This window comes from Malaya genurostris, chromosome 3 (assembly GCF_030247185.1).
Source record: "Malaya genurostris strain Urasoe2022 chromosome 3, Malgen_1.1, whole genome shotgun sequence".
NCBI lineage: Eukaryota > Metazoa > Arthropoda > Insecta > Diptera > Culicidae > Malaya > Malaya genurostris.
The window spans coordinates 91,147,672-91,175,453 of record NC_080572.1 but is presented as its reverse complement, the minus strand read 5'-3'; the positions used below and the strand labels follow the sequence as shown (position 1 = coordinate 91,175,453).

At 36.9% G+C, this 27,782-nt stretch overlaps 1 protein-coding gene across 8 annotated transcripts in view; it reads left to right on the top strand.

The window, feature by feature from the left end:
* Window positions 1-27,782, top strand: part of LOC131438003 (A disintegrin and metalloproteinase with thrombospondin motifs like) — a 432,210-nt gene that overhangs the window by 117,396 nt on the left and 287,032 nt on the right. For all 8 annotated transcript variants that reach the window (XM_058607737.1, XM_058607741.1, XM_058607740.1 and 5 more), the window contains exon 3: window positions 5,968-6,567. In XM_058607737.1, the coding sequence (XP_058463720.1) occupies window positions 5,968-6,567 (600 nt within the window). The remainder of the gene's footprint in view (window positions 1-5,967; window positions 6,568-27,782) is intronic.

The following is a 27,782-nucleotide window of genomic DNA, read 5'->3' as shown; positions in this document are numbered from 1 at the left end:
CATTGAAAATCATACCGCTAAGTTTTTATCCGATCTGACTTGGTCGTGTATTTTATTTCAATACACAGCAATTCATTTTTCCTATTCTAAATGAAGCAAGCTTTACTTTACTTCTAAATTTGGCTCAAAGCTATTTCAATTTGTAGGTCTCGTTTGATAATGGCCAACCGAACCGACTTCGGTTACGTGAATCGACCACAAAATTAGAGCACTATAAAGGAGAACCCTTCAAAGAAATCTTATATCAAGACACACCAGAATCGGCCCCAAGGAGCAAACGACTATTTTCGATGTCCAGTTTCACTACATCAGCGCGTTCTTTCGATGTGAAATGATTCATGGTGAGAAGTGTACTAGGGTAAAGTGTTATAATATGTCTCCCTTAAGAAAACATTGAGACATTTCTAAATGTACTGATATTTTCTTCGAAAATGTATGCATTTCTTTGCTATACGTCTGAGGAACATAATTTTTAATGATTTCGGTAGAAGTGATGAGAATTGTTTGATACAAACACATTTTCTAAAACATCCAAATTTTCACACAGCAAAAAATTATGAAATTTACTGATGACGCAAATCCACATATGATACAATTCATTAGAACGTAATCCAAACATACCTCGCCTTTCAAGCAAACGTTTAAATTTACACGTTTAAGTACTCAAAAATATGACAGAATGCATTAAATGTAAGTTAGATTTACTGTAAAATTTAGACGATTTTTTCTAGGTGTGCAGTTTTTTCGCTTGCCGTTGGTATAATGCCACAGCAACCGTATATTATGCCTCACAACAAATCAGTGGTATGCCCCACAACAATGACGCAATGTCGGTATAGAAGAAAAGTAGATAAAGAAAATATTCTTTGCATCAGAAATCAATGGCATAATCAATTAGTTACAATCGGAAACCAACATTTTTGATCCTCTCAACGCTACTTTTTGTTTTAATAACCTTTATAAATCTTCAAAACAATATTTTAACTCGAAGCATACTGTTGAATCGCAGATGGGGCATAATGTCTGTAGAGTGACTGCAAATAGAGACATTAGCACTGTTAAAAATTAATTACTAATTAGCTTTAGACTTTTTACACGGTTAAAATGCTTGTTTAGTCAAAGCAAAACCTTACATCGAAAAGCTGCCTAATGATATTTTCAGTTTTTTTTTTCATATTTTCCAGCAAACGACAACTGCCAAACTTAGATCATGGGAAAAGATATTGTTAGTTATAAAACTTTTGTGTAGAAATGTCTTGAATACTTAAAAAAGTTTTGGTCAGCAGGGGCGCCTTATAACACTTTCCCCCGCATTGACGGTTCCAAGACAACTGAAGTCAAGTCAATCGGTTGTCAAAGTTATAAATATCACATTACCTATATTAGAAATTGCGTACCTTCACGGAACCTCTCGCGACCGTAACAAAATGCAAATATTAGTTGTTTTTATATTTCGATTGGTTAAACTTTGGTACCACTAACCCAAAGGAACATTTTTAGTATCATAAATCTTACATTAAAACTTAAAACTCTACGAAAGCCTACTGAAATCCACAATAAGAGCATATTCCTGCCAAGTGGACCATTCTGCATAAGGTTTATAAAGTGAACGTAAGGAATTAGCACAAGCCTGCTTTAAATCCTTCTAGAAATGATTCAAAATTCAAACTGGATGGAACGAATTCCGCAATGAATAAGCTGTCATTTTGATAACATTTTTCTTGAATATTTGTGTGTCATGTCGGTTTTGCATGCAATCAGTAAGAATATCTTAAACTTTAATTACGAGTATGATGCTTTTTCTGAATGTAAAAACTTCATGCGCTCTTATTTTTATCGTGAATGTTTAGATAAAAATAAGAATTATAACTAATCGCCTTGAAATAAATGCTGTTTATTGCGAAAACTGAGCAGGCGTAAAATTAATTTAAAAAACTGGACAAAATTGAATGATTTGTTTGTTTGTTTGTTTCGTCCGGAAAAATTTAGGCAAGTTTTGAAAATCGTGATGAATGAACGCAAAATCAAAGTTCGTGAGATTAGATGTTCTAAGATGAATAGACTTACACGAAAATCTGGGCATGAAAATGGTCTTATCTAAATGAGTGCCTCAAGGATCCAAAGAGCTGATCGGCAATGTTTAGTCGCAATAAAAAAGACTTTCCTGCGTTGGTATAAAACAGTGGACGAAACATGGATCCACCATTTTTCTCCGCAGTCAAATCAGTATTCAGACGGGAACAGCCTCCCAAAAACGCAACAGGTAACTAAAGCAATCATGGCGTCAGTTTTTGAATGTTCGAGGTATAATTAACATCGACTATCTTGTACCATCAAAAGTGGTAATTACATTGAGTTATCGATGCGTTTGAAGTGCGAAACAGAAAAGAAAAAACTACATATTTAACCAAAACAATGGCTATATTGAACGACCTGGGCACCGAGCTGTTCCCTCATTCACCAAGAACCTATTCTCAAGAACCTAGTCACAGCGACTACTTGTTCTAAGCTGATCTCAAAAAAGGTCGCGGCCACTGAAGGCCATTTTGATGCCGTGGACAAATCATTTAATAATTATGGTACCGAAAATTCAGAAAAGTACAAGAACGATTGTAATGCATTGTGCACAAGAAATGTTGTTTTCATGGACTTTTTGAACGATGTTTTACCAACCTTCCACCACAGAGTGTAAGTCGATTCGATACTGAATATTGTTTTGTGTGAATGATTTTCTGAAATGCGGACGCACTCATTGAGGAGCAGAAACCACACATGAAAATCATGACAATGGTTTGGGAAACTAAAAAAAATAGACATTGTTCGTTACTAATTGAAATTTTGATCGCCAATTACCATAAATATATAGATTTATTTTGTTCGAATCGATGCGTACAAATATTTCCAAGCAGTATCTGTAATGGTATCGAGAATCTTTTAAGAAATGGTTGAGATGTAGATGTTCAAAATCTGACCACTGTTTGTACGGTTTTATTTCCTGTATTTTGAATTTGCACCCCGGTATAGAAAACAAAGGCGTCAGAAGAATTTGAATGATTTTATTTATGTGAAGAAATCTTTTAGTAACTTAACTTTCACCTTTTCACCTTCTACCAGAGGAGACAAACTGATGGAGCATTTGATCAATGCAAATCACTCGAGTCTCTGGTATGTATGAAGGTTTTTTACCATTTACTATCCGAACCGGCAAAAGAAAACTTACCAGAGGTTGTTACTTTCTACTTGCGAGATTGAGAAAACATTCACATCCAGAATTCATTGTGTATGAAAATTCTGTCGCAAGCAACCGAAACAGTAATAAACCCCACAACAAATGTGTCATAAATGTACTTTAGAACCATCAAATTTGCTCTGAGTGAAACAGTCATCCAATGAACACGCACACACACATACAATACTAGATTTATGAAAGAATAGAACTGACAATCATGTTTTAAAGAGAATATTTAAAAACAATATTAAGGGTCTACGCATGGTTCCAGTATAGGACGAGTTGTTTTTATTTTTAGCTCAGCTGTTAGTCTGGGTAAAGGGTTTAATAGAAGCTTTAAAACTATAATATTACTTGTCAAAGGCACTAATTATTGTTATCGGAAAACTGGTAGTGATTGCAAAATCAATTACAAAACTCTCCAAATTATAAACAAACAAATTATAATTACCTTATGATCAAAAAAGAACCGGAATTTTATTAAAAACCTGTTTTAATCCACCTAGTGGTGTAATGATGCCATTCTCATATCAATCAAAATATCATATATAATACTGTGGTATTCTTCAAAATTATTTTTCTTCGATTCTTAAAAGAATAATCGAAACAGATTTGTTTGACCGTCTACTGATAAAAGCTATCAATTGGAAAAGATTTGAGGTCCATTTAGAAAACTTTTTACGGTTTTTCGCTCTTTTCAGTGATGGTATAAAATTTTTAACACACTTTACCCTATATTTCCGGATCCGGAAGTCGGATCCTGATGAAATTCAGGAATTACGTATGGGACCGCGCCATCTATGAGAAAAGTTAAAACACATATTTTCTTTTTTTTGCACATTTTACCCCATAACTCTCGAACCGGAAGTAGGATCGAAATAATATTCAGGAATTTTGTATGGGACCTCAAGACCTTTCATTTGAATCTAAGTTTGTGAAAATCGGTTAAGCCATCTCTAAGAAAAGTTAGTGCACTTATTTTCACATTTTTTTGCACATAATTCCGGAACCGGAAGTCGGATCCAAATAATATTCAGGAAGACCTTTCATTTGAATCTAAGTTTGTGAAAATCGGTTCAGCCATCTCCGAGAAAAGTTAGTGCAAAAAAACGTTACATACACACATACGCACATACACACACACATACACACACAGACATTTTGCGTACTCGACGAACTGAGTCGAATGGTATATGACACTCGGCCCTCCGGGCCTCGGTTCGAAAGTCGGTTTTCACAGTGATTACATAACCTTACTATATGAGAAAGGCAAAACGCAAAATTTTGTCTTCCATCTGTCGTCACTCTGGTTATGACACTTTAGTCAAAACAACTAATAATTTATTTCAATTATCTATGATGGTAGCTTAGCGAGGACTTGAATGAATTATTATATATTGAATTTACCTCTCGTTTTAAATACTTTGCGTCGAGTAATCTGAAAACAATTTTGAAAAATATATGAAGGAGGGAAATCGGCAGTTGGATCTAAATAAAAATCGGAATACCTGAAGACCTCTTAGTTGAATCTAAGAGGGTGAAAATCGGTTGAGTCATCTTAGAAAAAAATATATTGATATTATTTTCCTTTTCTTTGTGCATATCGTTCCGTAACTCCGGAACAGGAAGTCGGATCCAGATGAAATTTGAGATCTTTGTATGAAACCGCAAGCCCTCTCATCGGAATCTTAGTTGGTGAAAATCGGTTTAGCCATCTCCAAGAAAATTGAGAGGTAACATTTGTCACACACAGACATTTGCTCAGTTGGTCGAGCTGCAAAGTCGATTATCACAGTGATTGCGTAGCCTTTCTTTTCGAGAAAGACAAACCTAACAAGTGAAATTTCATCATGTAATTTTCGGAAAGCCTCTCCCAAACTTCAATTGACCCTGATACCATCTCAAATGATTCAATGTTTCATATTAGATTAGTGCACACACATACAAACAAAATTCAAAATCAACACACTAAACCACGGTCGACATTCGCGCTATGCCTAAAAAGTTAAGTTTAAAAATGATCACAAAAAATTTAACGAGTTTGAACCCGTGTTGTACACGGACTATATTAGCGAACGAAAAAGTCGTGTCCATCCATAGCTACCTGAATTTATTCGAACTTCAACACTTCCAACCGAATTAGCAACTACTTCACTATGTATGTTGCGAAACAAGTCGAATTCGCTGTCAACGCGGTAATCGAAATTCTCATGTCGCTTAATAGCCGCGCTCAATTAAAATAGCCATCTCCGTGTGCTGCGCTGGAGCGCATGTGCCGTCCCCAATTGCGCGGCACTTGTATGGGACAAATATGCGAAAATAATGAGCTCGTTGTCTGCATCGTCGCCTCGTGTGTCGACATGACGGTACGTACAGACTCGCCCCTATGCATGAGTTGATACACGCACCGGCAAACTTCGGAAGATGCCCGTCATCTGATGATGGAGTATTCGAAAGGATCGCTGGTTTGCAGTTGAGTTGTACAAACTAATCATGTTATGTTTCTGTCGCCTTCGCTTGTGGCTAAGTAAGCCTCTGCTGTGGGCTCTGATCGGTTGTCGGTTGTTTGCCAAACACGAACAAATCTTGCCTAGTGATGAAATGATTGGCATAACAAATAGACCTAGATTATGTCCAGTGCAAGGTCACATGAGTTGAATTAATTGATTGGTACATATGAAGCAGTGTCTTACGAAATATGGACATTAATTGATATACTTGTTCTATTGTATTTGCAGATCCATCGACAGATGTCCGCCGCTCAGTTGCAGGAGGTTTTTCACGTGGATCACCCGGATGCAGTGCCGAACTATGAGCTGATCAAACTGATACACCACACCAATCAACCGGCTTTGCACAAACGTCGCAAACGATCAATAGAGACAGACAGCCGGTCTAGAGGAAGTGATAACGGTCTTCTATTGCCGGGTGACACGGCACCCCATCATGTGAAGAAAGATTTGAGCAAAGTGAAATTCAGTGAGAAAGTAAGTGAAAGCCTAGTTCCGGCGAAGAAACGAACGGCGACTACGGTCGCCAGTGACAGTGTGTTGGAGCAGGAACCGATCCTGCCGGAAATGCTACCACCACAACAGCAGCCAAACCAAGCGCCGGCGACTGACGGAAGTGATAGTGATAGCAATAAGTTTAGTGATGTTAGCATACGAGACATCAAAGAGCATAAAGTATCGTTCAGTGCTTTCGGCGAAGACCTTAATCTAACACTGGCGAAAACCGAAGGGTTGTTCCAAGACGGGGCACACGCGCTGCGCATGTGGAATGTGCGGGTGGATCCCAACGCGACCCAGGGTCTCGTGTACGAGGAGATACACGAAGAGGTGAGTTCGAGTTTTTAGTTTTCATATTTTTTCATTGCGTGATGGTGCAACAGTAGCTATTTGTCTGCACAATTTTTTTTTCTAAAAATATATGGATCTGTATTAACCTGAAAATAAATGGTTCAAACTGATTACCCAGGTATCCATTAAACATGGACTAATGCTACACTATGACAGCCTAAAATCACTTATTGGCATTTTAGTCGCTTTTAATACTGCTATAGAGCTGACTTCGTTAAAATATATAGCTAATTATTGATTGGAGTTATTTATGGATGGTGTGCATACAAAATACTGATCAATTTACAGCCGATAAGCTTTAAGATTTAAAGCTAGAATTATTTGTAGTGCCTATATGAAGCACATTTTCAAAGCATAAGGCGCTGTTCTTACAAGCCAGTTGTCGTATGTTCGAGCCCCGACCTGGAAGGATCCTTAGTGTTAGTAGGATCGTTGTACTAGCCATGCAATGATTCTGTACGCTAAGAATCGGCTGCGAATGCCAGGACTTTGCTTTTTAATATAAAGCACATTTCACAGCTAATATTAATGTTTGTTGGTTACCTAGGTATATTTTCTGTCCAAGCAACCTTGCTAAAATTTTTGATTGATGAATCCGTTACTTTATTCGGAATCGCATGAACCGTTACTTAATTCGGAATCGCAAATGGGTGCGGGTTATTTCCGCCAACCCGCCGTCCAAAGCGGCAGCCTCTTGCATACAAACCTGTAACCGCCAAATACTCAACAAATTTCCTTGGGAACTCCGTCCTGAAGTTTATGAATCAATCTTTATTCCGCAGTACAAAAATCAATCTTTATTCAAGAAGTATAACTGCAGGTAAAAAAAACTGGCGTTAACGTGTTGTCATTCATTTGTGTTTATTTTAAATCAATTCCAATTATAATATTAAGACAATTGCAGGAATCGGCGAAACGGCTTTCGGCGAAATGACATTTGGCGAAATGTCATTCAGCGAAATGACCCTTTCGGCGAAATTATTTAAAAGATATTTTATTCAGGCCTATTTGCGTACAAGCTTTACGTGACCGATTTAGCTGAGTTTTTAGAGCTTCCATTTTCCTCCTGCGAGGATTGAGGAGCAGTTTGTTCGTGGTTCGTCTCGTCATCCATTGCCGTGGAATTGTTGTTGATTTCGTCGCTAGTTGCTGTAGATGCGCCTTGTTGTACATTAATTGCTGGTTGGTTAGATGGTAAGTTGTTAATTGCAGCTGGTGTACTTTGTTCTATAGGGGATACGTTGGATGGTTTCGCTGAAGGGGATGGTTCACTGTTGTTGGTGACTGTCACAGGTGTACTGGGGTTGCTTGGGGTTGATGTGAAGGAAGCACCGTTGTCCTTTGGTATAGTTGTCTCCTTGTCCGGTTTATCACATGGATTACCGTAGTGAACAGCTTTTTGGCAATATTGACATGTGGCCATCTGATTGTCATAGGTAACAAGTGATTTGCACGGGATTCTTGTATCCTGACCGAATGTCACATAATAAGGTATAGGCCTCCTCAAGCGCTTGCGTAACAAACGTACGCCATTTAGAATACCGGGGAAAAATTCTTCCACTTTTCTTTTTCGATAGAGAGAATCTCTCCGTATTGGGACATGGTTTTGCGAATATAAGGATCGATGACGCTTGAGGGAAGATCATGCACACGCACTTCTATAGCACTATCTTCTATATATACTGGAATGTTGTACTTAATATTTTCATGCTGCACATAGTGCACATTATTATTGCCTTTAGCGAATCGAATTGCATCCAACTCTTTATAGAACTGGATATAAACAAGATTTTTGATCTTATTGCATTGAAGCAAAGACATCATATTAACAAGATATCCAGCTCTCACATTTCCTGAACAAATCATTGGCAACAACATTTTTTGCGAGTATGGCGCCCTCAGGCGAGTTCGCATCGAATCTCGTACACAGAAGTAGGGAAGGGAAATGTCAAATTCGTGCGCAAAAAATTAGCAGCACTGCGCACCCATGCAATTGACATGATATGTTGAATGTGACACCGTGCGATGGCGTTTCTGAACTGAAGATTGATTTCGCTACAAGCTGACAGGGTCTGATTGAAGTAAATGCACACGTTTAATGTCAAGATGCATTTGCTCTTTAAGCAAACCTTCAAGTTCTCGTATCGAAGGTCGAATTTTGCACTGTCTGAAGTCAACAATAATTGTATTCTTTCGTACTGGCAGTAGCTTTTGTTCGTTTGGTTCATTCATTTCGAGATCGTTCTATTGTTCACTACACAATACTGTACTTGGTTTCTTCTGTCCCGAACGTAAGCGGTTTTGGTTTGTCGACTGACTTGGATGAGATGTGAAACCGAACTGACTTTCGGCAAAATGACTTTTGGCGAAATGACTTTTGGCGAAACGGTTTTCGGCGAAATGGCTTTCGACGAAATGACCCTGATCCCTTGCCAGTAACAACTCTTGCATTTTGGTCAATTGAATATGGCATTATAGTCCACAAGAAGGTCGCCAGCATTATTGCTACTCTCTGGACAAAAGCAAAAGTTAGACATTGTACAATTCCAGCACAATACAGAGGTTAAAAATTTTAGACCAAAATTTCGTCGAAACTATAGGTTTTTTTCCAGTCACTAGTCGTTGCAACCAAAACTCATCGAAAAGTTTTCCTGGCGGCCCCATGAAGCATTGCTTTGTAATTGGCGACAGAAATAGCATCCTCTGTAATTATAATTATACGTGTACGTTTTATTAAAAAAGTTCGAAAAACATTATAACCTTCCTTTTTTTGGTTATTAGGGTTACCATTTCCTTGTTAGGGTGGTGGAAAAAGCGATTATTTTCGATATTAAAAAAAAAGCCGGTGGGTAATGTCAGAGACATACGCCCTTATTCTTAATAACGTCGTATCGTTTTTTCGCTCGTATTTCATTCGTATTCCCAATAACGCTAGCAAAATCAAAGGTAGTTATGATTCGATCGAACCACATTCGATCGAAAAATCAATACGTCGTTATTCAGAATAAGGGCGATAACTGGATGTAGTAAATACGAAAACAACTGACACTTAACACTTCCGAATTAGTTGATCAATTGTATGAATTATGCAAGCATTCCCTTTTTCCACATTTTTCGCAAAAACGAAGAAGGCTTCACTTGATCTAGATTACTGTGAATTTCACACAGCGAAAAGTGCAAAAATTAAATCAAACAGTTCTAGATTTGCACTAAACTGAGGATATTTCTTTTCGATTTGCGAGCAAGAAATCCTAATAGTTCTTTAGAAAACTTTTAGAGCCATTAGAACGGTTGATTTTGTGTAATGCTCTCCACCGTTGCTTTTTCACCAATGCAAACAAATGACTGGCAGCTGCGACGTAATCGCTCTTGTCGGAAGCGAAACTAGCTTTGCAAACGACACAAAATACATCTGCTCGCAGTGGCGATAGAATCCAAACTGATCCGATTTTTGTTGAGAAGTCTGTTTTTACCTGATTTCGTTTGTAGCTTTTTCACTAATGGGACCGCCCGCCCGGCTATAAAAATAGCAGCGTATAGAATTTTAATTTCGATATTTCATTTCGGATTTGCATTTCATTGAAAGAAACTATCCGGATGCTGTACGGGATTCATTCCTGCCTTTCAGAAGGATCAAATTGCAACTCACTACGATATAAACACTGTTCGGAACATTTTCTCAAACGATTTGTTGTACTGATTGGCTGGTGTTGACATGGGTTAAATGAGACAGGTTTTTCAATAAAATTTGCTCTTGAAATACTGCTTTATTGTATTATAGTTTGAACACATTCTTACCTCTTTTAGATTGTAAAACAGGCCCATTGGACCACCTGCCATGAAAACTGTTAAAAGGGTATACAAATGACGTTCTAAAACACAAAACTTCAATTTTGTCATATGTTCCTTGAAACGAATGTCTAGTGTTCTCTTTGTTTGTCCGATGTATATTTTATCGCAATGAGGACACGACACGACTTCAATTTTGTCATATGTTCCTTGAAACGAATGTCTAGTGTTCTCTTTGTTTGTCCGATGTATATTTTATCGCAATGAGGACACGAGATTTTGTATACCCCAGACTTTTTCAAATTCTCTGTAGGATCTTTTGATGAACCTATTAAAGCTTTCAATTGGTAGTTCATACTGCTGAACACTAAATCTAAACCAATTTCAAACTAGGAGTGCTAACACCTAACACCGGCTAACAGAGAACTGATATCATAAGGGATAATTCATATAAATTTAGAACACCATGTAGCAAAAGTCAAAAAAAAATCACCTTTTTTAGTTTGTTTCATAGACATACGGTATTAATTCATCTAAATATTTGAAAAAAGACGGGTTTTCAAGCAACTTTTTGAAAAATAAAAAGATAGTTACCATTCTACGGCAAGTTACAAAAATATTTGCAAAATGATTAAATGAGATGCCCAGGTAAACCGTTTTTTAAGCGTCGTTCTTCGTAAATGCAATATTTTTATAAAAAAGAATTCAGATTAACTGAATCCAAAGGAATTTACAGTAAGGTTTTCACAATTTTGCTATGTTTTTAAACATTTTTGCAAGTATATCGACGTATCCAAATAATCCCACAACATTCTAGCCTACACAGATAAAAATATTTTGTGAATTCACATTTATTTTCATGCACATATTTGGAGCAGGTAATTGAATGGAATGTTACATTACAAAACTAGGCGATTTGTAAATATACAGCCTTGTTCGATGAAAAAGTAAATGCATTTCAATGTAATTTTACATCAATCATGGTTTTAAATCAGATTTTCGTTTCAACTGATGTCTGTTTAATAGTACGATTGGTTTACATGTCGTGTAAGTTTAATCTTTTCTTTCTGTGTAGCTTAGTTGACCACCCGTGAGTTTCCCGCGATTGATCAGAAACCAGGTGAAATTGCATATTGAACCAAATACATGATACTTGATACGTTTTCCGAATAACCGACGGAGTTTAGTTCAGCCAGACATTTAGTAATGAGAAATATAAAAAAGATTGTAAATAAGAAAAAAAATCTCTAAGGAACGATCTCACCAGTATCCTGCTTCTTCTATTCGCATTGCTGTAAGCAACGCGAGATGACACACCGCTACTGAAAAAATAAAATAAAATAAACACTCGCGGATTGGTTTGCTGTAGGCCAATTTTAGATCTTCAGTTTGAATCACACGATTGACTTGTAAATTTTCACACATTCTATATAAATCTGATAACACCGACCATGCAGAATATGCAGATGGTGCTTCGATCGGTTGATGTCATTTAAGTTTTGGAGGCAAATTCGCATCGTTGACGTCGTTTAATTTAGAGCGGTAAATTCACAGTTTTCGTCGCTGGAATATTTTTTCGTGGAAATATATTGAGAAATAAGTCTGTGGAGAAATATTTTTGAAAACGCTTCTTAAAAAACATGATTTGAGGTGTCCACTGTATCTCAGCACAGACTAATTAGAAGTGAACAAATGAACGCAGCATAGTTAGAGTAGAATTTTTATAGACCCCAACGTTTCAGTTTGATTTTTGTCGTGAATACGACTTACTTTGCCTTTTCAAAATGTACCCTCTGAGAGAGTGATAAGTTTTTGATCGTGAATATCACCTGTTGTATCTAACGAATCAACATAATTTTTGCTACATACCATCGGAAATATCATCACAATTTTATGATAAAATTTTTAGTTGTGTGACATAATCTCAAATAATTCAAAATTAAACTTTTCTGAAATGTTTGGTATAAATGAGTATCAAAGAGAATAATTCATAAGGCGCATTTGCCTTTCTCGTACTCTTAAAGCTCATAGCTCAGTAATCTGTGAAAGGATTTATATAATCTAACTACCAATAGAATCGAAATTTTTCAACTCAAACGTGTATAGCAACAGCATTGAAGTATTTCAATAGTACACTATTGAAAAATCTGTCTCATTTGACCCATGTCAACACCAGCCAAGCAGAACGCGTTCTGAGGAAGAGAACAAATTATCTGCTGCTGTACAACAAATCGTTCGAGAAAAATGTTCCAAACAGTGTTTAATATCGTAGTGAGTTCCACAATTTGGTCCTTCTGAAAGGCAGGAATGAATCCCGTACAGCATAGTTACTTTCAATGAAATGCAAATCCGAAATGAAATATTCGAAATTAAAATTTTATATGCTGCTTTTTGAAAAAGCTACAGACGAAATCACGTAAAAAGAAACCTCTTAACGAAAGTTGGATCAGTTTGGATTCTATCGCCACTGCGAACAGATGTATTGTGTGTCGTTTGCAAAGCTAGTTTCGCCTCCGACAAAAGCGATTACGTCACAGCTGCTAGTCGTTTGCATTGGTGAAAAAACAACGAAAAGGGGACAACGGTGGAGAGCATCACACAAAACCAGCCGTTCTAATGGCTCTAAAAGTTTTCTAAAGAACTAGTAGGATTTCTTCTTCGCAAATCAAAGGTCAAAATCCTCAGTTTAGTGCAAATCTAGAACTGTTTGATTAGATTTGTGCTTTTCGCTCAATCGAAGTAGAAATCTTGGGCCTGTGCACCAAGCTCTTGCTTCTTCGTAGAATGAGATAGCCATAGATAAAGGTCCATAACTTCCAGAGTTTCGTTCCAATAGGCTTGAAAATTTCACAGAAATATAGTAAATCTTCAAATGTTTTACTGTAAGAAAATATAAAGAAAATAAAAAAATGATTTTTCAAAAGTATTAGACCCTACCCGCTCCTTATGGGATCGTTCTGTCCATAATCAATATCAGTGATGATCAAGTCCTAAAAAGTTCCTCGATCTTAAAGTTCTAAGTGGTACGTTAATATTAACTCGAGAAAGTATATATGGAGCGTCAATTTGACCGATTATAATTTTCCAATAAAAGCGGCCCTAGAGATATTCCTCCTTTTGGCAAGCGGGTCCATACCACGCAATCTGCATGATTCATTCGCGCTACTATTTAGCCATTCGATTCTTTTACCGCTCGAGGGTTCAAGGAAGTTGAACCAAGCAACTAGAATCGCCCCATCAAACACGTTCTAGCGAGTTTCTTCCTGTCGTGTTCTACGATTTCTGTAGGGTTACGCCATGGCAGATATCTAAGAGCATAACGAATGAACCTAGCTTGAACTGATTCAATTCGATTAATCCAGACATCTACATATGTAAGGACTCCAAACCACAGACGAAGTTTCAAGGACTGATCGCACAAGGGTGAAGTACAGTGATCGAAGACAATATGGATCTTTGAACTCTTTTGCTATTTTGAATATGAATCCAAGATTTCGGTTGGCTTGAGCAATAACATGCAGTGGTGGTCTTTGAAGGACAGCTGTATATCCAGTAGTACACCAAGATCTCTGACAACTGATACTGGCTCTTATTACGGGTATCACTTCACGGTGAAAACCAAGTAAAGTGAATGTAGGTCTTTATCACGGGAGTCGCTTCAGAGAAAAAATCATTACTTAGATGAGCTTGTTGTTATTACGAACATCAAATCACCAAAATTTTGTTGGAAAAAATTATTTTTTTCACTACAGTGATTACATCACTGAGCGTGATACTGGTAATAGGTAAAATCAAGTGAAGTGATGTGTAAATGAAGTGAAAGTGGATGTGGAAGTGAGAACGGTTATAAGGGCCACTCTCTCGAGACATTCTCCGGAAACAGTGTAGCTCCAAAGAACAGGGTTTTTCATGCGTGTGAAGGTAACTACAGAACATTTGGATACACTAAGCGTCAAACGGTTACGCGTACACTAATCACAGAAAACATCGAGCTGTTTTTGCAAAACAATGCAGTCCTCTTCGGATCGAATGATGAGGAAGAGTTTTATCTCATCTGCATAAATGAGCTTACATCCTGGTGGCACGATAAAGCAAATATCATTAAAAAATAAAGAAAACAGCAAATGTCCTAGGTTGCTACCCTGAGGTACACCTGTTGGAGTTGGAGAAATTATCTGACTCGTTATTTCCAAGTTTGACAGAGAGAGTTCTACCAACGAGATACAATCTGATCCATTCAGTGAATGTTTTGGAAGCATCCAGTTTTCGAATTTTCGCAAGTAAAATAGCGTAAACTGAGCTAGCTTTGTAGCTGTAGATCTACCTGGGAAAAATCCATGTTGATCTGTCGATATGTATGTTTTAATATCACTGAACAGAACATTGCTCACGAGAATCTCGAATAATTTAAATCCGGCGCAGACTGATGTAATTCCACGATAGTTTTCTACATTTTGCTTATTTCCTTTTTTAAATGCGGGAAACATATAGGGAGTTAATGAAAGTGTGTAAGAAAAATGGTGCAAGTGTTCCACAGATTTGAATGGGTAGTGTTAAGTCCAAGGTACGGACATTTACCCAAGAAGAGGGTTCTGTTTACAATCTTAGGAAAACAGCCTTTGCTGAAAAATGCAAAAGCAGTTTTCTCTGTACTTAATAAACTGATGTTTCTCATTTGATATTCCGCTCGACGACAGAGAAAAAAACTGCTGTCGCATATTTCAACACCCCTTAAAGGAAAAAGTATTAAAATATAAATGTGATGTCGGACAAAATTTTAAATTTAGTCATCGGTGTACATTTGAGCTAAGCTTGAGCTAATTGAGAAGTTCTAAATAACTAAAACTTGAATAACTCCGAATGAACGGCTAATTTCAATAACCATTGTTAGAATGAATCTCTCAGAAGGCTAGCGTGACCGAATCCATCAGCTATCTAATCAATCACATCTTTAAACTAGATGATTCATTGGCGCTACTATTTAGACATTCGATTCTTTTACCGCTCGAGGGTTCAAGGAAGTTGAACCAAGCAACTGGAATCGCCCCATCAAACACGTTCCAGCGAGTTTCTTCCTGTCGTGTTCTACGATGCAATCATTTGTCGACACGAAAGTATTTTGCGTCTAAATTGTTCGTAATTGTATGACTTATCAGTACGAGCCTAACAAGCTACGAACCCGATGCTCACCCACCGTCAACTGGCCCGAAGTGCATCGCGATAATCATGTTTCGCAAACTGTGAAGTCTCTCACAATTAAATTCCACTAAACATTCTATTTTTCTTGCGTTCGCATGCGTCTTCGATTTATTTGAGTTCGCACTTCGCTTACTGACTGACTGAATTACTGACTGACTGACTGATTGACTGAGATAATTTACCAACGTTTCACCTCCTCCTCCTTGTCTGTAAGTTTTTAAGCTGTACAATCTTTCTCCTCATTCGTGTCGAAATCAACGTGGAAAATCATATTTAGTTGAAGCTCATACCCGTTGAACAACTCCACTTAGTATTCGCTTCCTTTATCATCTTAAAAGGCATGCGTCTATCTCTCTTTCATCTGCTAGTTTTTGCTACTTTCGCCATCGGTTTCCTATCACTTTTCCGCATCATTATTTTTATTTCCCATCGCCATCAGATACCGCGCCATTAATCGCAATAAAGTGGTAGCAAGACGTGTGAGCGTTTTAGGCGAAGAAATCGCAAAAGGGCCAGTAGTCTAGGGTACTGGGGTTCCGTGCAAGTTCACTTGTTCCGCAAAAACACTTTTTTGTGCAACTTGTTTTCTGAATAATATCTGTGTTAGCTGTGTGAACTGTTTCTTACAATCGAAACACATAACAGACTAGCCGATTGTTTACCACCGATTGCCCCACTAGACGAGGTACAAGCAATTGGAAAAATTTGCGACTCCGAGAAGTTCCACTTTTTTTTGTCCGGTTACGGCATTTTTCACAAAAGAATTATTGGCGATTGCTAGACACCGACACCGGAGGAATGTTGTAACGTAAAACGACTGTAAGTTCTCTGCGTACGACAGGTTGGTTCCCCAATGCAGCCGGCCGCCTTTAAACGACCAATTGTTCGTGGCCCATTGAACGAATCGCCGGTCGAGCCGATCCAAGAACCTTACCGGTGAGGCTGATGCAATGTAATCTTCTGCTTCCGGTGGACTAGGCCTGCGACGTTCATCTATGGCATTTGAAGGGGTGTTGGCTATGTTGTATGCAATTTAGCTAATTGGTACATTGCTTCATTCTAGCAAGGCGATTTGAATCGGTTGATCGAATGAATGATTGCGTGGACTCCTGATTCATTTATATAGAGCTTGGAATAAAAGAATATGTCGGAGAGTATGTTATTAAATTGAAGGATACTCTCAGGAGGTCGGTCGAAGTGGATGGGAAACGAAATTTGAAATGCTTTAAGTAGGGTAACAACTATACACACTTATTATTTTTTCGCTGAATCTCAACAAAATACACACTTAAATTGGACTACTGCTGTCAAGAAATATCTATTTGTGCTGATATATCAGTGGAATGGAAATGTTCGGTAGTTCAGCTGTTCTTAACTCGTCAATAGATGAAAAAATACCGAATGAAGTTCGCTGTGTACCGCACAAAAACTAATCTGGTTCTTTCGAAACAAATGTTTTTAACCGGTTGTTGCATTATAAGTTTTTCTGCCGTCTGCATGGGTTTGGCACATTCAAAGGTTTTGTGTACAGTTCTTGTAAAAAAAGATATATTTAAATGATTTTTGAATTGCAAAATCCGTGTCTGGTTTTTGCACTCTATAAACATTGCACTGTCCCATTTATTACTATTCGTATCCAAACTTTTAGTCTTCATAGCCTGTTAGTTATAACTTCTGAACAAAGTATGATATCTGAACATCTGAATATCATTGGTATGTCAGTGCAATATAAATAACTAATATTAAGCATTGAAAGATTATTTACTACTGTGGGCAAAAAGTAGTAAGACTTTTGAATTATATTTCGCGCGGAAATTTTATTCGTCGAATTTTTTTTTCTAATTTGTCAGTGACATCTGTGTCAAGTGTCACGTCAAAATATTCATTAGTGTTTAGTATACGTCTGTCTTTCTGAAGTATTAGAAGTACAATCGGCGATAAGTGAAATTATTCAACAAAGCAGTTCCATGATATTTTGTATGCGGAACAAAACTTCGGTGATAGAATAGATGAGAAGCGTTTATTTTATCCCGATTTTAACTATTTAGTCGTTCATCGACTTTGATGATAATTTTATGTCGCGAGCAAGTATTTTTGGTTGGTACAAATTGTTCAAAAAGAGTCGAGAACGCGTTGACGACGAACCACATCCAGGACGGCCATCAACATCAACTGATGATAAACATGTCAATAAAATCAAGAAATTGGTGCTCGAGAATCGACGATTTACCTTCAGAGACCTGACTGTCAATATTTGTCGTTACTTCATAGAATGTACTATGAATCACGCAGGTAGTTTTCCAGACGTTTTGTTAAACGAATCAACAAATTTGATACAAGCAATGAACACATAATCTGTTTAATCCACTTAGTGGTGTAATTATACCTTTCTCATATAACTCATATTTCCATAAAAATACTCAAACATGTTCCATTGAAGCTTGGACAACAACAAGAAAGTTTATCTGAGTATAAACTAGCATAACCGTTTCAATTCGTAAGATTTCATCGCTTTTATACACGCAAAGAAATCCGGAAAGAAACTTCTCATGAAATTATGAGCGATAACTCTTCTACCATGAAAATTAATCATGATTCGAAAATGCGTTACTTGAGGAATGTATTCCTTTCAAAACTTGTAACTCCAATTTTCTACCCGGATATCACTTTGAACCCTCTGCCTCAAGTGATGTGATAGGTTGCTTTATAGATTAATGGTAAGACAAAAAGCAGACATTGAAAAGCAAGAATTACTGAATATGTTTACTCGATCCTGAAGCATATTCATTTAATAATCGTGTTGTTTTATCCACCGGCTGATACAGAATTGACAACATAAACATAATGAACCGAAAATTTACATCATAAAAGACTAAACACGGATACACTTTTCATTTGACAAACAACAACTTTACATTTTGTATAAATGCATTTTTACATATTTGATTCGACCGTTGTTGCTAGATTAATATTCCGAGAGCTAGCGTAATCCAAAAAATAAGTTCGATTGTGAATTTGGATTTTTGAAACGAAAATCTGAAAAAAATTGTTCAACCACTTTGATTAATTTGTTTCATAGATAGAACAATACAAGCTGTATTGATTCAATTAAATATTTTAAATAAGACGATTTTGCAAACGATGTTTTGAAAACATAAAAGGAAAAATCAATCCGCGGTATTTGCAAGAATTCGACATAGAGTTTCATTTTAAGAATTCACACGTGTTTTTTCATGCAGTTCGTTCAAGTGTCTGAATTCTGAAACACAAAATAAAAACTGGAGCAATGAACGCAAGTAAACACGTTATTTGAGGCGTCGTCGTTTTTCAAAAAACATAGCTTTACACTGTTTTGCTATTCAAACGTACATCATTTGAGATATTAGGTAAAATCGCGTAAAAATTACGTTCATCATACCATTCCATTTAATTCATATTCGAGATCTTCATATTTCATATTTTCATATGTTGCAAAAATTACCATCGTAGCAGAAACACGCCTGAAGTTATACCTAACAACGTCAAGTGCGTTACGTTTAAATTTCAGCGAAATGAGTCCAAATGTATCATGATCCGAGAAGTTTTAATCATGGTGTATTATCATAACATGAAAATATTTTATTTTCCTCAAATCATTTTGCTCATTTCTAGAAACGGAATTTTGCCCGTGTACATTTGCATTTAAACTCACTTCACCCTGTTTTTCCGGAAGCGGAAGTCGGATCCAAAAAAAAAAAAATTCAATATCATCAATGAGATAATAAGACCTTTCATTTGAATCCGAGCGTGATAGAATCGATTCGGCCGTTTCTGAGTATCTGGAGTGATTTCCAATTTGGAGTATTCAATCATTTTTTTCTGGTACTTCCGGAATGAGAAACGAAGATCCGTTGTACCCAGAATCAATATATTTGATCATCAACTATCCCAGAAATTTGTCTGGGAAAATCATGCATATTTTACCCCGTTACTCCGGAAGCGGAAGTCGCATCCGAATGAAGTTCTTTCGAATCAAAGTTCAAAGAAATTGATTATGAGGTCTCTGAAAAAAAATCGATTCATTCTTTTGCATATTTTTCCTTGTCACCCCTGAACCGGTAGGTTGACTCGAATAAAATCCAACAGTAGGTTATGAGACCATGGGGCCTTTTATTTGAATCTAAGTTTGTGAAAATCGGTTCATCTCTCTCCGAGAAAAGTGCAAATGTTTGTTGCATACACACCTACATAATTTCTTTCTCTTCACGTTTCGTCTTCGGCTCATCAGTGCTTAAAGCTGTTCGAATTGAACTGCCATCTCCGTATAGCAGTTCTAGAAGAAAAAATTATATCGTGTGTCGAAGGAAAAAACATTATTTCGGTACTAACATATCGTGCGATATGCCCTTTTGAAAGTTACGAAAAATAATACTCATTACTCAAGTTTTAAAAATCTATCTACGAGATTATATTGATTATGGTGTAAATGAAGGTAGTAGAACCGAGCAATGAGCATTATATTTTGTAACATTCGCAAGGGCCTATCGTGCGATATGCCCTAATGGGAGCGGGTCATATCACCGAAAGCCATTTCGCCGAAAGTCGTTTCGCCGAAAGGGTAATTTCGCCGTAAGGGTCATATCTCCTGCATGTTATGACTACTGTATAACAGATGTGGCGCAGCCACATAAACGAAGTCAAGATGGCTCGGCGGCACAAAGCCGCCGAGCCGACACCAGTTGAGTCGGCCGCCGACCCGCCTCTTGCATACAAACCTGTAACCGCCTCGTTTGCCCGGTCTACTCAAAGCTAGGTTTCTTTGCTTTAGTTAGTTAGACAGCATATGAACTAAAACGATGTGGCGTAGCAGCATTAGTGTTTTATCATTTTCACTTAATAAACGGAAAATACCACCTGGTAGATACACCTATGCAATTGCTTTGATGCTTACTTGATGCTTGAATAGTCAACAAGTTTTCTTGGGAACTACTTTCTGAGGTTCATGAATCAATCTTTATTCACGAGTACAACAATCAATCATTATTCAAGAAGTACAATGGTAGGTTAACAAAACGGGCGTTAACGCTATCATCTTTCGTTTGTCTTTAATTGGAATCAATTCTAATTACGATTTCAGGATTCGGCGAAATGACTCTTTCGGCGAAGTGGAATTCGCGAAGTGACCCGTTCGGCGAAATGTCATTCGGCGAAATAACCCTTTCGGCGAAACGGCTTTCGGCGAAATGACCCTGATCCTGCCCTAATCACATGTTACTACCGATTTCACCAATTTCACCAATTCACCAATAATGCACTGATTCACGAGTCGATGACAACGATTGTTAAATTGAATTACATTTAATTTAATTCTCCGACCACCATTAAGTCCAGATCTGGCTCCCAGTAACTACTGAATATTTACTGATCTAAAAAAAAAATGCTCGCCGGGAGAAAATTCAAGTTTTACTGAGATTTACGGACGATTCGCAATAAGATATCATGAAATGGAGAAAAAGGGTAAAATAGTCACAGAACGTTTCGTGCGGCCAGTGTAGGTTGTAGGTAAACTTCCAATTAGTTTTACCATGATTTAAGACCGATTTGCAATAAAATACCATAAAATGGAGGAAATGGGGTTAAATAGTCATCAAAACGTTTCGTGCGGCCAGTGTAGGTTCTTCCATTCGATTCTCCAGATTTTTCTACATAATAAAAGATAGTTTTCGTATGCTTTCAACGTGGTTCGCTTAAAACGTAAGGGTGATTTAGAAGAAAATTTCACATATTGGAGGAATTGGGGTAAAATAGCCACCAAAACGTTTCGTGCGGCCAGTATAAGTTCTGGCATTCGATTCTACAGACTTTTTTACATAAGATAAGCTAGACTTAGTAAACTTCCAATAAGTTTTACCGAGATTTAAGTACGATTTACAATAAGATATCATGAAATGGAGGAAATGGGGTAAAATAGCCACCAAAACGTTTCGTGCGGCCAGTGTACACTCTTCCACTCGATTCTCCAGACATTTTTACATAAAATCAAGCTATTTCAGTAGACCGCACTCGATTTCTTTTCAAGTTACAGAACAAATACTACAGAAACCCCTAAAACTACTGGGCATTTGGGGTAAAACGAGCAGGATGGCGATTCGTGCAGCCATCAAAAACCATTCCATTGAATTTCTTGGATTTTTTTACATAAGAAACACTCTTGTTTGTTGCCTTTTTTCATGGTTCCCGGTTTCTTTGCGGGTTTCCTGGTTTTTTTTCCACTGTGCAATGGGAAATATTGGTATCATACTGAAACTACGAAAAACTGGAAACTTGCAAAAAAAAGTTCCTTAGAGACAGGGTTTGGATCAACATTCTTCTTCTAATCCTGAAGCAAATTATCAAAGCTTTCAGATTTACAGATGAACCTTTTTAATTCACCTAGTGCTGTAATGATGCCTTTCTCATATGACTTATATTTTCAAAAACATCACTAGAAGATTTTGTCAAATTTTTTTTTCAAATTTGAATAAAATCGAAACTGTTTTTGGTATAAATTACCATCATCTTTTCAATTTGTAAACAATTATGTCAAGTTAATATAGATTTAAATGTGGCAACCCTGCGCGCTATACAAAATTGAGCAAAGCCCACTGTGGCGGTGGCGTTTTCTTTTTCCGTACCAATTTTTCATCATTTTGTATGACTGTTTGAAAGTTTTAATACTCATTGCCTTATAATCTCCGAAGCGGAAGTCGGATCTGGATGAAATAGCACAGTAACTTTTAAGCCACTGAGAATTAGTGATTTGAATTATGATTTGTGAAAATCGGTTTAACCTTTGCTTAGAAATCGGAGTGAGTTTCGTTTTTGAAGCTTTTCTTCACTATTACCGGTCCTTTCGAAAGCTGAAACCGAGAACTAGTAGTCCCAAAGTAGATTTTTATATCCACTAACTAACAACGTCTGCCAAAGCAAAGTCTTGGCATTGAATTCCTTTTGTGGAATTTGACCTTTCTATTTCAACAGACTTCGCAGCCGATTCTTAGCGTACAAAACATTGCATGGCTAGTACTACGATCCTACTGACACACAAGGTCTGCCAATTAGATGATTTTACCAGTAAGTTTCGCCATCACTTTTGCAAAAATATTAACGAAATTGACAATTTTTCACTTATTGCGCTGTAATACCGGTATCGAAAATCTGATCTGGATCAACTTTTCGGGGACTTTTTTAAAGAATTTCAAGACCTTTTATTTGCACTTCAGTTTGTGAAAATCGGCTAAGAAATTTCCGAGAAAAATGATTCAAATTCAATAGCAATCTATGGGACCATAAGACCTTTCGTTTGTATCTAAGATTGTGGAAATTTGCCATTGCATCTCTGAGAAAAGTGAGTGACATTTTTTTTCATTTTTGTGGTGCATATCACCCTCTAATTCCGGAACCGGAAGTCGGATCGGGATTAAACTCAATTCACAGTGTTTCTGTTTTTTTTTGTTATCCCATTGACACATTTTCGTTTTGAGCGAAAAACGTGTATTTCGCAGTTCCGATATTAAACGGCAGCTTCAAAAATCTATGAGAGCCAAAAAATGTAGAAGTGGCCAAAATTCGAAAAAATCTTGTAAATTTACCTCTCTAGAAATGCACATAAAATATATGTAATATATGTAATACGTCTATCACCATCTAAGAGATTATGGCATGCTTAAATTTATGTCAACTGTAAGTGAAGGCAATATTAATGAGAATTTAAGCAATATTTATGGTCAAACCTGATATATTTCGATTACATCGAAAACCCTCCAATCAAAAAATAACGATCTCGCAATTTTTGATTTTTGCAGTTGTTGTTTCTACTAATAATTAGTTGATCCAACCAATTTGCTATTTGATTTGCACATATTGAAGTAGTTGAAAATTATGTTGTTTTTAATACTGTCTAATGTCAAAAACAGCACAAAGCAAAACAAAAATCGCAAAGGAAAATCAACCATTACTTTAGTTAAATGTCAAACGCGTTTCTTAAACATTTTCATCCAAACGAAATTCGCTTATTATACGTTTGTAAATCTCGTGAAGAGTAACTTTTGAATGATAGTAAATTGAAGTTTATCATAACACTAGTTGTCAGAATATGATTGTGATGATAAATTATCTATATCTTTACTGCTCTGATGTTACAAGAAGAAACAATTGATATAAAGTAGTGCTATGCACAGAACTGATAGCCGTTAGAGATATTGCAATTAACGAAACGTATTGAAACAAAACTATAACATAATGAATTGTATGCGTTTGAATTTTGGTCTTAAAATCTACATGATTCTCCATCGTGAAATGCATGTTAATGCATGTTAAAGAAACACTAAAATTCGACCGAACTTCTCCACATACGGTATTCCAGTTTGATTACTGTTGGCAACACTGTATTGGTATGTTAGATACGCAAAAACAAAAACAAAAATAAAACTATACTCTTGAGAATTTTATAATTTTAATGATGACTCGAGCATACTACTAGTAAACGTTTAATGTAGCAACTTTGAAGTTTGCGTGTGTTTTATAATAAAACATACGACGAGAAAAAGAAAGTAGAAAAATATTTGCATAATGCCCTTTATAAACCTTATATTTTTGAGCTGATATTCAAACACGACTTTCTGTTGTATCATAAATAAGGCATATAAACGTTTCACAGCTAGTGATCAATAAATCAATTGAAAATGGCTGCGAGAATGATGTGAATGATTCTAGTGAAGTCATTACTGTCAATTTAATTTATAACAATGGATTTTTCGATTCAATTATGCAACCTACTACGAATAAATGGAAATATGTAGCGTATAGCTGGCTATACTAAGTAGGGTTATTGTTCCAATCGTTATCTCAGTAAGTAGCAGAATTACCGTTTTATTTTGCGGATTATTCGACTCCCAACCAACGAACTGCAAATAAAATCGGATACAATATCTTTGCATCGATTTTAAAAGCAATATAACAAACGCGAAAATTCGAAGCAAAGCACCAATTTTCAATTTGCCCTCTTGAACCAATTCATCGAACAGAGATATAGCCAATGTAACTCTAACTAATGGTTCTAGTATTTGAGATCAAATGTGGAAACTGAGATGAATAGATGGGGGTACCGTTACCCTACCATGCTTCGGAAGGACCACATACTCTGAAACACTTGTTGTTCCGCTTTATGACTTCTCGTTAACTTCCCTGAGCCTTCGGCCAACCAATTATTCAACGCCTATAGTTTCGCCAACTGTACGATCGGTGTTTGCTGATATTGCAGTTGTTTTGTTACTCTACATATTTTCAGCAGGGATGGGGAAATAGGGGGAAAAGTGTCGCGAGCATGAGCCTCCGCGTTTTTTTTTCTTTGACATTGGCAAGGTACTCTACAGTAGTTCGGATCATTGATTGTTGGTACCTGTCAACTGGTTCGCTGGTTCCGAAGGTCACGTTCATAACAGAAGAAGTAGATTAATCGATATATTTAACACGATCGACAGATCCTGCACTCGTCGGCGGCGGTAGCTGATGGTCCGCGAAGGAAGCAATATTTTCCTAGAACAAGAATTCAATCTGGCCTGACAGTGGCCAGCAGCGTTCTGGTAGAAAATTTATGGTTAACTGTACCAATGTGACAGACCGCAGATAGAAGCTGCTGCTCGTTGGCGTCTGATTTGAATAAATATTTAGAGCTCTGCAAAACGAGAGCAGAATCAACATATTTTGCAGTGCAGTTCATTGATGGCGGCATATGAGCTTGAATTGAAAACAATAAAAAAGTGACGGGTCGAACCAAATGCTAATTCGATGTGCACTCTTCGTGACTGGGATGCATGGGAAACTAATGAGTTGACATCAATTCATAGGAAAGCGCCCGTCATGGAATGCTGTAACAGTACATTTGGTTTAAAATTCATTAAAACTTTTACTTTTATACATATGAATGTGGGTGTTTTTTTTTTATTTCAATTATGTACACACAAATTGCTTGATTATCTAATTTTTATCTTTCGTTATTATGTACCCAGTGAATGATGGAGAGAGATTGGTCAGTGCATGTGAAAATTTTACTAGCGATGTGAAGTTACTGGATATCAATATATTAGAGCTAATGCGATTTTATGATACTGACTGCGGTGATAATCAACCTTACTTTTATTCAGTTGCTTTATGAGAATAACCAAAAATCAAAGTCATTTGGGATTTGGAACCTCTTGGGTTCAAATGATGAAAATCATTTAATAGTAGGATTGATTTACATGTGGTGTAAATTTAATCATTTTTATCGGAGTAGGGCGCTGGTCTCACAAACCCGTTGTCCTATGTTCGAGCATCCAGCTGGAAGGATTCCTAATATCAATAGGATCGTATTGATACACTGCAAAAAATATGAAACTTACAAGTGACATAAACCCACATATGACTCAATTCATGAGAACGTAATTCGTAAAGCGGCTGAATTTTTCTAAAATGATCCAAATATGTGTCAAACATACCCAGTAGTCAGCAGTCGTGTAAGCTTACATGTTTCATCACTTGAATTCTGCATTAAATATGTGTCAAATCAATCATTTCCTCAAGAGACATAAACTTACACGATATTTTCTAGAAGTGTACCCATGCAATGCGTTCTGTACGCTAGAAATCGGCTAAAAAGTTTGTTGGCATTTTTTCTTTAGTCGTATGATGTATCCATTCTTTATTAAGGGGCGGATAGGGTCCAACACTTTTGAAAAATCATTTATTATATTCTTTATATTTTCTTATAGTAAAAAATTTCAAGAATTTTTAAACGTGAAACTTTCAAGCCTATTGGAACGAAACTCTGGAAGTTATGGACCTTTATCTATGGCTATCTCATTCTACTAAGAAGCAAGAGCTCGGCGCACAGGACCAAGATTTCTACTTCGATTGACTTCGAAGCATGACAAAACATTTTTGAAATGTTTCATTATAGTAAATTATAAAAGAAAAAATATGAATTTTAATGTGGAACACATTTTTTGTTTTCTATATAGGCAGGCCCGTACCCAGGATTTTGTTTCGGGGGGCCCACATATAAGAAAAAAAATCTTGTTGATAGTTTCTGTATCTGTTTACCGAGCATTTAGTATGTTTTCTGTTGTTTCGTGGAAGTGTGGCAAGGGCGAAAAGAAGAGTGTGAGCACAGATTGAAGAGTATGTATAAATAAATCATATAAGACGATTAAATCATATAAGACGATTTATTAACCGTGATCAAAAAAGTAATCTTCTTAATTTATTATCTGATAAAATATCGATGACTTGGTCAGGATCAACTGCAATATCCCAGTGAATCGAAAGCATAGCAAGTGCGCTGAGTCTTTCATCACTCATCACACTTCGAGGTAGAGTTTTTATTCTTTTCATAGTAGAAAACGATCTTTCTACGCTAGCCGTTGTTACAGGAAGTGTAGCCAAAACGGTGAGAAGTAGTTTCATAGCCCGGAAGTACGTTTCATCACAATACTCTAAAAGTTTCAAAACTTCCGTCGAAGAGTCAATCGACGATACCTTTGCGCACCATAATCTATATTCTGCTTTCACCGCAGATGATGACATCCGATCTTCGAAGTATGGAGCCAACTTTTCCATCTCATTTGCTTTACTTACATCAGCGTAACCTGGAATAAGCAGTTGAAAACTTGGCAAAATATCTTCGTTTTCAAGAAATCGTTCTTTTAAATTCCGTAATAAAACATCGATGCAGGGGATGAACACTGTTATTCTGAAGTACGCTTCACTCGACGAACTTTGCAGATTGGCACGATTCTTTTGTCGGGATACTACTCTTGGTGCCCGAAGCTCTGTACTAAAAAGTTCTTCAGCAAGCTGCGAGGCATATTGAAAAACTTTGCTGAAAAAATCATTTGTGCGGTTGATTGCGGAGACGAAATCCAATGACTTTTCCTAAAATCTGTAGAAATACAGATAATGGAAGAGTTAGACTAAGCAGCTTCTCACAAACTGCGAGGCTCACGATGAAATCACTTTTTTGAATTGCAACGAGAAGAGTGGATGCTGTAGAAGATATGGACCAAGTTTTGCCTGCGATTTCCTCCAGACTTATAGCAATGCATTCAAACAGTTCCAAGAATGTAATTATGCTTTCGTGTCTCTCAACAAATCTGGTCTCACAAAGGCGTAGCAGTCGTTTCTTTTTTATTTCTGGAGCGTATACTTCT